This window comes from Apostichopus japonicus, chromosome 16, assembly GCF_037975245.1.
Source record: "Apostichopus japonicus isolate 1M-3 chromosome 16, ASM3797524v1, whole genome shotgun sequence".
Taxonomy (NCBI): Eukaryota; Metazoa; Echinodermata; class Holothuroidea; order Aspidochirotida; family Stichopodidae; genus Apostichopus; species Apostichopus japonicus.
This window is the reverse complement of record NC_092576.1, coordinates 45,391,541-45,403,852: the sequence shown is the minus strand read 5'-3', so window position 1 is coordinate 45,403,852 and position 12,312 is coordinate 45,391,541. Positions and strand designations below refer to the sequence as shown.

General features: G+C 37.3%; 1 protein-coding gene across 6 annotated transcripts in view; it reads left to right on the top strand.

Moving 5' to 3' along the window:
• Positions 1-12,312, top strand: part of LOC139982207 (uncharacterized) — a 61,015-nt gene that overhangs the window by 28,438 nt on the left and 20,265 nt on the right. For 5 of the 6 annotated variants that reach the window (XR_011798037.1, XM_071994810.1, XM_071994812.1 and 2 more), the window contains 7 exons: positions 3,451-3,501; positions 4,097-4,402; positions 4,667-4,719; positions 5,139-5,335; positions 5,783-5,859; positions 6,068-6,162; positions 8,536-8,655. Coding sequence is in view for 5 of the 6 variants with exons in the window: in XM_071994810.1 (XP_071850911.1) it covers positions 3,451-3,501; positions 4,097-4,402; positions 4,667-4,719; positions 5,139-5,335; positions 5,783-5,859; positions 6,068-6,162; positions 8,536-8,655 (899 nt within the window). In the remaining variant the exon portion in view is untranslated. Of the gene's footprint in view, positions 1-1,968; positions 2,543-3,450; positions 3,502-4,096; positions 4,403-4,666; positions 4,720-5,138; positions 5,336-5,782; positions 5,860-6,067; positions 6,163-8,535; positions 8,656-12,312 lie in introns of those variants that run through there. The other variant, XM_071994811.1, reaches the window with a different exon arrangement.

Genomic DNA, 12,312 nt, shown 5'->3' with positions numbered 1-12,312 from the left:
ACCTCTGTTGACCTCAAATGACCTTGGACCTCCATGAAAAAATAGAGGGATCATATACTCACAAAGGGCTACCTACATACTAAGTTTAAGGTTCAAGCAACTTAACTTGGCACCTGACTGTTATAGTGAAAAATCATTATGACATTTTATGCGATTTTATTACATACCAGTAGGAATTACTGGGGCTGTAGGAGTATCAGTTACTTAGCCTACACAGTTAAAAGAAATTGACCCATATCCCTTACTGAGTATATTGTATGTAGACTGTTCAAGATAATGGTATTAGTACCTTTTGGATCTGTTTTTATGTTTAACTTTACAGGTGTAGGCTTCTTTACTTCTTTCGGTGTTGCTTCTTGTTTCTCAAAGGCACGGGATCGTTTTCGGATATTGCGCAATCTTTCCTCAAGATAGCCTGTAGCAGGATGTTTCCCATGGGCTTTTGTGTACCATGCTTCCTATAGTCCACAGATAAAAATAGGACATGTATAGTTAACTTCAATTGTTCAATTACACAGACTATAGTCTTGGCAAAGACTGTTTGTTGGAGTATATCATATTTTACTGCAGTGGCATAACCAGTGGATAAATAGCCCCCAATTGGGCATCCCCCCCCCCAATTTAATTTAAGCCGGATGCCAACTTTTGGTATTACATCTTTCACAGACTGTTTGTCTAATAATCTAAAGCTGTCCTCATCTATGGCATTTTCTATGGAAATAAAAAAATAATATTTTTTATTAGTTTTTCAATTTTAAATGCTCATATGAAACTAGTAAGCAAGGGGAAAAACAGATAATAATTAAACTTGTAACAATGAATCAATAAAACATCAATTGAAAGAAAACGAGATAGAGGTTCTCTTGGCATTGTCACTTTGTGGCTTAATAGTATATTCAAAGAAATATTTCAGAAGTGCACGAAATTTTGATTGTACCATGCTACTACTAGCCTAGGCTATCTTTACATAGGCTAGCTATGTCTAGATAATTGGTTTACCTCTGTTGAAACTGTACTAGCCTGTACCAAAGAATATTTGCCTAGATGCTAGTTGCTACATAAATATGATATAATATAAAGTTCTGAAGTTGTTACAAAATGGCCTATATAGCTAAGGGCAGGCCTATGTTAGTTTGTAACCTAACTTAGTTTCAAACTTACTGGTAGGGCCTATAATCCTAACTTAGTCTGGGGTCTACGTACCTATTTTGACTTGAAATGTTAGTTTGAGTCGACAATATCACTGACAGTGACACAGCCATGGAAGACCTTGCAACCTCATCTTTTAGTAATGACGTCTTACCCTTATAGTTATATTTGGTAGGCTATATAACTTAAAGTTATAACGTTATTTAGAGCATATTCTAATGCAAGTCTATCCTATTATATGCTATTTTTAAGAATGGATAGTCTTAGCCTATAACTTAATCTTACGTAGTGAAGTTAGGCCTATGCTTCATCAAAGACCAAACGTTACTACTAGTCGTTCGGCCTAACAATAGTAACATTATACTAGTCTTAGCCTCTAACGTTATATTTAGTTAAACTTACGTAGTGAGGTCTATGCTTCATCAAAGACCAATATATATATATCCTTTTTTTATATTCTCAATTCATACAACACGCATTTGACAGCAATCAATTATTTGAAACACTCAACAAAAATTAATGAACAGGTTACTATAAAACACGAGTCCAATTAAAAACATTTTAGTTGGATACCCTCTTTGACTTATGATAGTAGAACAACCAACCACACTGTTGATGATAATTTGAATCAATTATAAATTACTTGAGATGTAGAAGCACGTTGAATCCCATTACTTTTAATATTTTTTTTTGCAAGACTTCCAAAATAAATTAACTACAAATGGGTTTTTTGGACTTCAAAGATACCAGGTCATAAATTCGCCTTCAGCTTTATTTCGTTTTCTTTTGGTGTATATCACATATTTTTCAATTTCGAAATGTTTACTCAAAGCCTATCAGTGAATGAACATACTTGTTGACATTTATTTTGCTCTAATGTTATGCTATTCGTACTGAACAGTTCACGAAGAATAACAAATATCGTATTGACCAAACAGTTCACTTCAAAAATGGCATGCTTTATGCATAAAATGTCAACAGGTGGTAACATGTCTGCCTCTAGTGGGCTACCGTTACTTGATTTCAAATCTTAGGACTAAAGAAAGGACTAACCTTAAAGACAGATCGGTAATTTAGAATACGATATCCTTTATAATACGTAGAATTAACCAAGCTCAAAATAGTTATAACGAGAACAAGATACACTAAAAATATGACAGTGTAAGCATAAACAAATAAATATCCAACTTGGTAAATAATATTGTTTAATGTCAATATGAACTTTGGGACTGTTTCAGAAGCAGTGTATTTAGAGAGACGATCGTTAAAACTAGACGCCATTTTATATGACGAATCATAGAATGATTGTAGTCACGTCAAGAAAGATATGGCCCAATTTGGGAGTTACTACAACATTGAGTTACATTAGAGCCTGCCAAGGCAACCATTGCAGGTAAGTCCCTGAGATTGTATATACTACCAATACACCAATGTAATTAGGGAATAACAGCGAATCTCCGTCACTGTGAAGTATTGCATTACGTTGTAACGTCTAGCTACATGTAGTTGTTGGGTTTAACTCAGGCTGTATTACGGTATGTTTAGTCGGCCGACGGTGCCCTATAATACGCGACAACCCATTTGAAACTGACAGTTTAATTTGTCAAAGTTTCTATAACCACCACGGCTAACATTTGGCATTTTTCCAATTGGTAATTGGTACAATGTGCGGCGGCTAACGACTAAAGCTGTTCCGGATTAACACATTTAATCAGTCCAGGGATATAAACGAACACTGAATGATAACAGAAATTTGTTGTTCATTCAGGATCATCAGTTGTTAAGAGTGTGGTTGTCAGTTTCCTGGATATACATGTTAACCAACTACATAAACATATATCTCGGCAGAGTGAGCTACAGTGAAATGTGCTGCAATATTTGTATATACAATACTGCTTTCTCGTAGAATACATAAGCATTATTTGTGATAATCCATTGTAAAACGATGGATCATTGCAAACTAGTTATTCTTCTGGGCCTGTTAAACAACGCAGCAGCAGCATAATGTGCTGAATACCAGTTTCATCCCTCAACCTCATCAGCCTGAAGGAACCATTTTGATCAAAGGCATTTTCTGTGATATTTTACCTTATTTTGCTTGGATAATATACGCTGATTTTATGTTATTTCGTACTTACTGAATACACACATTTTGGACGTCGTTTGGAGGCCGTAAATTTCCACTGAACTATCACATCAGTTAAAAATGATATACAACCATGATAGGTATATTTCTAGGTTAAATGCTATTTATATTATTTGCAGTACATAAAAAACGCTAACTTATGAACATTTTCATAGGTACGATGGCTGCCAAGCATGTGGAAGAAACAGCAAAGGAGAATTCTTCAGGTACGATTGTCACTTTTAATTGCCATTATAGTGAATAGCCATTGGAAATTTCACATAAGCAAAATAATAACAGCTCAGTTTAAAATATGAAAAATCAGTCTATGTCACTTTTGGATACATCGGTGGTTCATAACTGTACACTTAGCTCTATGGGTAGATGTCTCTGCATAGTGCCGTGTGGTTTTTTTTTTTGGGGGGGGGGTGGTATTTGTTTTTCGGCTTTACTGATATGCGTTCAAACTGCACAGCCTTGCACAAGATGCTCACTAACATCTGGACTATATGTTTGATGGGTTCCATCTAATATTCACTAACATCCGGACTATACACGGTGTCCTAGACAGGTATCCATCTGCCCAGATCCGAACTGTTTAGTTTGTCGGTTTCTTCATTTTTGGCCTACATATGGCTAGTTATACCATTATCTTAGATCTGTTACGGACTACATGGTTCGTGTATTAATATGTATTTAACTTAAATTCAATAAAGCTGGATTATATCATTTATGAATTATTTATAAAGCTCCTTACACCTGATCCGGAATATATGGCAGTGAATGATTTGTTTTGTGTTTTATTTTGTATTGTTTTACCAGGTTTTGGTATGTTCAAAGCTAAATTAGCTGATATCTTAACTGAAGAGAATATTTTGCAACTTGCAACCTTCTTTCATTATCCGCCCGCGAAAATCGATTTGCTGCAAAGTAAGGATAGTCGTTATCACCTTATGGTTCACTATATGGAGGAGAGAGGGCAAATAACAGAGACAGATATCACTTCTCTTCTGCGTGCTTTGAAAGCGCTTAACCTCAATGGGATGCAGACAAGGGTGCAGACATTGTTCGAGCTTCATACAGGAAAACGGTGTACAGGTGATGATCAGTCTATGCAGCAGCCAGAAGGTAAGTGTATGATTCTGAAGATCATTTTATGTACAATATCAACCATATGGATATTAAACATCACCTTCAACGTTTCAAATGTACACGATGTATAATTGCCGTACCAGCAATCTAACGATACACTTGAAACATCCATAACAATGAACTAATATGACAAAATGAGTTGATGAAGTAGCTAATAAACCATCAAGAGTTTAATACTTTATGCTAACAGAAACATTCACACTTTCTTATCATCAATTTTGATATACGTATTTCCAACAGATCTTAAGTTTGGCAAACTGGATCTCGGTTCAAAGGTATCTCTCACTTCTGACGTGAGTAAATTGAAATATTTAGCTAGAAACAAATGCTTTACAGCTTATGTAGAATAAGATTATTTAAAACATTAAGCTGCATGTGCTAGACCAAGTCCATACTTCGACAACCTATGCTACTATTTCTGAGTTCTATTTTTCAGTACCGATGCAACGAAAATTGTTTGTAATTGGGGAACATTATATTAATCATAACGGTTTTTAGTGATTATACGACTATATTTTCCGTCGGTTTAAAGTTCTGTAATTTGGTGCATCATCAATTGGGCTTGCATGGACCATCTTGTCTGTCAACAAATGTAGATACAAATTTGTTCTTGTAACACTATGAATTCAACAATCATCGATATGAACAAATATTGCTCTTGACTGCCCAAGATTGTCTAATAATGTCAAAAATGTGTTTTCCTTATATCAAGTTTACCAGTCTCGGACTAGCATCATTTAGCTCGGCGGACCAACATAACATAACCCTAGAAAATGGAAAACTTGTACCTGTATCGTCCACCCTAGAGGAACTACAGATCAAAACGAGCAATGGAAAAGAATTTACCCAGGACCAAGTTATAGGATTATTGTCTTTTTCACAAAAATGCCAACGGCTGCGGAAATTGACGTAAGTAATCGCATACCACTACTGTTGAGTTATTCATTAACGTTAATTAATGAACGATTAATTACAAACCAGCAAACTGTGGAACTGTGTTCTTGAATATACGGTAACTTTTAGCTAGATGAATTATGTATACATACTGTAACGTGATAGTATTGTTGTTGTTGTTTAGTACAAAGTTAAAGGGATTGTACTTCATGTGTAGTATTTTCATATTGTGTAGTGTAAACACCAGAATGAGACATTAAAGCAAAAACTGATTCGGTCTCTCGGAGAACAGATGAATACACTCAATAAATACTTATGCAGAGAAGCTCGGAACGCAACAATAATTAATGACTGATGCATCACTAACTTTATACTATAGTTACTTCATAAAAGGTGGATACCATTAAAATGAGTTAATAGTTTAACACATTCACCACCCACAAATCACGTTTTGTTTTACAGATTCATTGATTGTTTGTTACCTCTGTGTCTTCTCGTCGGTTCTCTTTCTCCTATTACGAAGTTACGTAACATTCAAGGTAAGAACATAGAAACAACTCAATGAGTTGCCCATCAAAAGCAGTTGTCATCCTTTGTGGGATACGCAAACGGGTTATATCATTATATTGTAAAAGTCAACGAAGAGTATCAATACTTGATCATACATTTATCATGTAATTACGTATATAGTTTTTTGTTAACGTTCTTGATCTATAACAAAAGTCGTAATATATTTTTTCTTTCCAGTTTCATGGACACCGGTTGAACATGGTATCATTTTCCATTTAGATTCTTCCAGAGGTAAATGGGTTTCGAACTCCAAGGAAGCCACAACACTTGAAGTAAGTTGTTTACCACTCTCTTGAGTGCAATACTGTCCGCAGAGTACGTGTTTCATTATTTTAGCGAGAAATCTTTAAACCCTGATAAATCCATGACAGATCATCCAATTAACATCTACCTTGTCAGACGGTACAATAGCACATTGTAAGTTGTGCGGAATTCACCAGTCAAGTAAATGATTGTCATGGAAATAGCCAAAATAAAACATACAAAATAAAATACTAATTGAATTTGATTTCGAATAGAAAAACCATGTTTGTTGGAAAGACACAGAAACATAAAATGCCGTAACTGACATATAAATTAACCACATTGAAGACGTGTACACATGCGTACTGTTTCAGCAATCGCACGCTTGTCGAAATCGGAAGCTTCTTTATCACTAGAACATTTAAACAATGCTGTAGCTGCATAATTTAAAACAAAAATTGTTATGGATGATAACCAACATTTTCTACGAATTACGTTAATTCCAAAAGCTCCCCTCTACTTTGGATATTTGTGTACACGAAACTGGGACGGCAAACTTATTGGCACGTTTACAAATCACTGCTTTGATACATATCATGTTTGATACCGGTCCCGGCGCCAGAGTGGAGAGCGGTCATAGGCCATTTTCTCAAATCAAGTCCTCCCCTCTCCCAGTCCGCTGCGGTAAAGCAAGACTGAGGCGTTCTCCGTTACGTCTCTTTTTCTTCTTCTGTTGGTAACATTATGCTATCAAAAAACTGAACCAGGGTAAAACTGAAATCACTAGAAATTGGATCTAACGAATGCATCTCTGTGGTAGGTTAATATAGTGTAACGCTGCCAACGTCCTGGTGTTGGGAACTCCCTGTCCAGGAACCAACGGAAGTGGCGGGTAAGAAAAGGGGGATGGTACAAAACAAGACTTTAAACCGGACAGCAGACATCGAAAGTGTAAGGTTTAATATATAGACATACAATTCTCAACTCGATATTAACAGTATATAGTACACTGTACACATGAAACACATCATTCACGACTGTAGCAGGCCAACAATAGCGCAGCGCAGGGGACTGGATTGCACAGTTCTCGGGCAGCGCAGGTTTTGGGCACTGCACAGGTATCGGTACGGTACTGCACAGGTCTCGGGCAGCGCAGGTGCTGGGCAATGCGCAGGCGTCGGGATATCCGCAGGCGTCGGGCAGCAAAGGTATCTGTACAGCGCTATGAAAAAAAAATCATATATCTCTTTTGATTTATGATTTGTGCTGTTTCTATAATACGCCGTGCGAGCTATCATACAGTTTCTCGTATCGACACAAAATGCAGGCCAATCCTTCCTGTCCAATTAGAGACTACCCTTACAGTCCTACAGTTTGCCGTGACCAATGGGGTCGACCGACACACCCAGTAGTTTGCCTGTCCGTAGTACCAAGTACAGGAGAATACTCAAAACACAAGTAGAATTATAAAAACTATTACGTAGCCGGTGTGCGACCTGGCTCTTAAATAGGTCGCTGTCTCTGCGGAGCTCAATGGACGTTTAAATTAAACATACGAGGGGCAAATCGTATAACGCAAGTAACCCGTAGGTTGTCGCTACAATAGCTACACTAATACAAGGAATATATTGCAGTAAATAAATATAAGAGTAATTTCTCTTCCTTGCATGTATTTATCATCCAAACTTACAACTTAGGCGAACAAGAACTTTCTGTACGTTTTTCAACTTCTGGTGGTCCTGTTTACTTAGCCAATAAAAATGTACAGTACTAATTATCAACCAATTTGCTCATTTTCTTGTTTTTGTTGCTCAGATAGTCAATTTAATTCGGTGTCGATTTTGATCAACATCCATTTGAAATATGATGTCAATTTAACTCAGTGTTGATTTCAGACCCTCCCACAAAACAAGTAGTAACATAATTTGTTTGTCATCTCCCCCTACAGCCCTAAAACGTCAATACGTAACAGAGTGTATAGAGCCTATATGGTGTCAATAAGACTCATATAAATACAAACGTTAACTTTAATTACGTTCCATGACCAATGGTAGCACCAGTTTTAATATTATACCCCTAAACTAAAGTTTTCTCAAGGGAAAGGTATCTTCCTCCCCTTAGACTCCTAACCAGAAATGAAATGCACCCCCCCTCCCCTTCCTAGGCTTAAAATCAAATCGGTACCATTGAACAGAGTCTACAAGTCAAAAGTCAAAGTGCTCATTTAATTTAAGTTCACTTAATCATACAATACTGGCGGGATTATCAGTTCCCCCTCACAGCGTTCATCTACCGTTAATATTATGTGAAATTGCGATACTCAAGGGAGCAATTTTGAAATTTTATAACTTAACGTTCGTTCTATATTATTCATTTGAAGACGCTTCTATTTTCATTTCCAGACTAAGGATCAAAGCAGTTTACGACTTCTGTGTTCGAGTATTGTGTCTCTAAGGCAAACTGATAGTAAACAACTCCAGACGTCTACGATATTGCTCCTTCAAATTGCATCAAGTCACAACGTAAGTCACTTATAATTCAACACAGCCATAGAAATATTCAAGTTTTTGAGATTTAATTTATTTAGATTATTTATCAATTAAATTGTTTGTCAATTTAAATGAAAACATATATAGGCAACACTAACCATTCTTATAACGATACTTTGCAGTACCATGTGTCTATAATAAGCAACAAATATTATACTACATCTAACGCTACAAATCTGACCGAAATGATTACATTTTATTTATTCACAAAGTCAGTGTCTGAGTAAGTACCGTAGTGATTAACACAAATGTGACACAATTTCCATTTATACGCAACCGAGGGTATCACTGTTTTACACACTCCACAACACTCAAAGAACAAACACACTGATATGACAAAGTGAAGTCATCATTTGCCTAAGAAATATTAGTAAGTGATGACACTTTGTATGGTAGACTATGAAACAAACACGATAGGGGACCAATCATCTTTCTCCAACGTTTCAAAAGTATCATTAATTAGAAAAAAAAAAGTTTGAACTCTGCAGACTAAGGAAATATTAATCTATCATCCAGTAGCGTAGCCAGGTTTTTTTCAGTGCCCCGCGCTAGGGGGGGGGCTTGAACATTTCCTGGGGGGATTGACCATTTTCTTGGTACTATCTGAGCGGAGCGCCACCATGGTTGGCGCGCAGCTTACCGAAATTTTTAGCTAAAAAGGTCTCCTAGATCGTTGGAAATGACACTTCCAAGGCCTTCTTAGCTGCTCTAAAGTTTTCTCAACATCCTTTATTTTGAGATCCCATGTTTTGATATGGTCTTCAAATAGTTTAGTGAATAGAAAAAAATCAATCTGGTAAGTTACTTTGAAATATCATGACATATCGTTTGTGAGTTTGACATCGGCATTGCCATTTTTCGACAAATCTCCACATTGCGCGTGGAAAATAAAGAAAGATTGACTGGGCTTTCAGCGAAATAACATACTGAAATGACCGGAAGCAGGTCACTTCGCCCAACAACCATTTCGCCCAACTGCCATTTCGCCCAACCTTACCATTTCGCCAAACCAGCCTGGTCATTTCGCCCAACCAGCCTGGTCATTTCGCCCAACCAGTCTGGTCATTTCGCCCAACCAGCCTGGTCATTTCGCCCAACCTTGATTAAATATGATACTTCAAAAAGAAACGTTTGGGATTTGTTAACGTTACAGGATACGAACCGAATATTTAAGGAAACTCGAGGATGGATCAGTATGTTAGGGGTTAGGTTTGATAGTAAACGTTCGAATATTAAGGAAACTTGAAGTCCTTTAGTTTGTATAACTTTAGTAAGGAAACGTTCGGGAATTGTTAACGTTACGGGATACGAAACGAATATTAAGGAAACTTGAGGATGGGTCAGTGTGTTAGGGGTTAGGTTTGATAGGTTTGATAGTAAACGTTCGAATATTAAGGAATATTAAGGAAACTTGAAGTCCTTTACTTTTGTATAACTTTAGTAAGGAAACGTTCGGGAATTGTTAACGTTACGGGATACGAACCGAATATTAAGGAAACTTGAGGATGGATCAAAATTAAGGAAACTTAAGGAAAAGTCGTGGTTAAATTGATTACATATGTGATTACATATGTGATTACATATGTGGTTACATTGATACAGTGGTTACATTGATTAAAAATAGTACTTCAATATCACTAGTACTGACGGGTTTTATATTTTAATTTTTTGTAAATTTAATCAGGAAACGTTCGTGAATTGTTAGTCAGTAGGATGGATCAGTGTTTTAGAGGTTAGGTTTAATAGCAAACGTTCGGGAATTGTAAACGTTACGGGATACGAACCGAATATTAAGGATGACAACTATACAGTTCCTCAAACATGCAAACGGCTCTTCTAAGGGTCACTCAATGCTCCAGAAAAAGACAACTATACAGTTCCTCAAACACGCAAAAGGGCTCATTGCCTAACTTTGTCAGACTCCGATCGATATCGAACGGACATCACTTTATTTACCTTCCAATAATATAACCCAAAATAAATCAAACTGAACTAGTGAAATAGAAACGGTGCTATTATTCCACACCGATTCCCTTTGTTTGTATAATAACATAAATTCCATTGTATGCGTAACCGCCTAAAGTAGTGTATTCCTCCCATTATACCCGAAGTAACTGCTCAGACTCCGATCGATATCGAGCGGACCTCACTTTATTTACCTACCACGAAGTAACATTACCCAAAATAAATCAAATTTAACTAGTGAAATAGAAAAAGTAATATTATTCTGACTGAATATTAGTAAAAAAAGGTTGGGCGAAAGGACCAGGCTGCATGGTTGGGCGAAATGACCAGGCTGGTTGGGCGAAATGGCAGTTGGGCGAAATGGTTGTTGGTCGAAGTGACCAGAAAGCAAATGACCGAACTATATGTCGATCAGACATCAAAGATTGCCTCTGAAATATTATTAGGGTGATAGACTGAATGGCCGGCAGTGGCGGAGCTAAGGGTATTGGTCAGGGGGCGAGAATGGCCTGTAGGGGCGCTTTTGACACTATCTAGGCGGAGCTCCACCACAGGTTGGCGCGGAGCGTACGTAATTTTTTTTGAGTAAAGATATTCCCTAGATCGCCGGAAATGACTCTTTCCGGGCCTTGCTAATTTGCAAATAAACGAAAAAAAATATGTGTTATCGCCATTTGAGACAAGTCGGAAGTTTATATGGGTGTTGAAAGTACATGCGCTTCATCACAATCTCTGTGGTATCTTTGTGAGTGCTCATGTTTTCGAAAAAATAGATCGAAAATGCCATACAGTTCTTGGAAAGAGTTTCGTACAACGGAATTAAGTGCCGATAAATTAAATACCGCCGTACGTTAGAGCATTTTGTCAGTAAACTACACCAGCAAAATGTGACAAATGTCAATAGGTAGATTAGAGTGCAATAAAAAAGTCAATAATCGCAAATAAGTAAAAGTGCAAAAAAGCTGAAAAGGGCGCCAGCAGTCCAGTTGAGTCAGGGGAGGGGCATCCTCCCCCCCCCCCCCCTGACTGTTTGGACGCTCCGCAACTGTTGGCCGGTAGTTCTCAGCGATAGTGTTGTCTCCTTTCTTGAAAATTTGTATTTTTAGCGGTTTTAAGAGCATCAGGGTACGTCCCAGAAGTGAAAACCCGATTGAAAATGTAACAGGGTATTGAAGCAATGACGCGAGCAATGATGTAAGAAACATGTGTATGATGTCAGCATTCATTGGCATTCATATACCTGGAAACCACCTTTCTATATTATAAGGGTATAATATTGCTTACTAGCTTGTTTGATCAGTCTGTTAATGCGCACTGGTTACAAGGTACTGATAGGCTGTTTGTGTTAGTATTTATTTGTAAGTTAGGGATGATAGATAATGTAAAAAAGAGTGACAAAGGCAAAGTTTGCCCGAACAGTCGAACACACAGATTCAGTAGTTAAACATTATGTGTGTTATAGTCTTGTAGAGCAGGAATTATATTATCGACGGTCGTTAACATGCGTTTTCAGTACAGTGCGACTACTGTAGACTTCTCGGCCTATGCGCTATGTCCCGTCAGGTTTTTCAGCAACTATAGCCTACTGCCGGTCCGCGGTCGAAGGGTCGTTCATGAGTGGTCATCATGGAGGTTCGAGACCATTCAGACCAATGATATATTTTT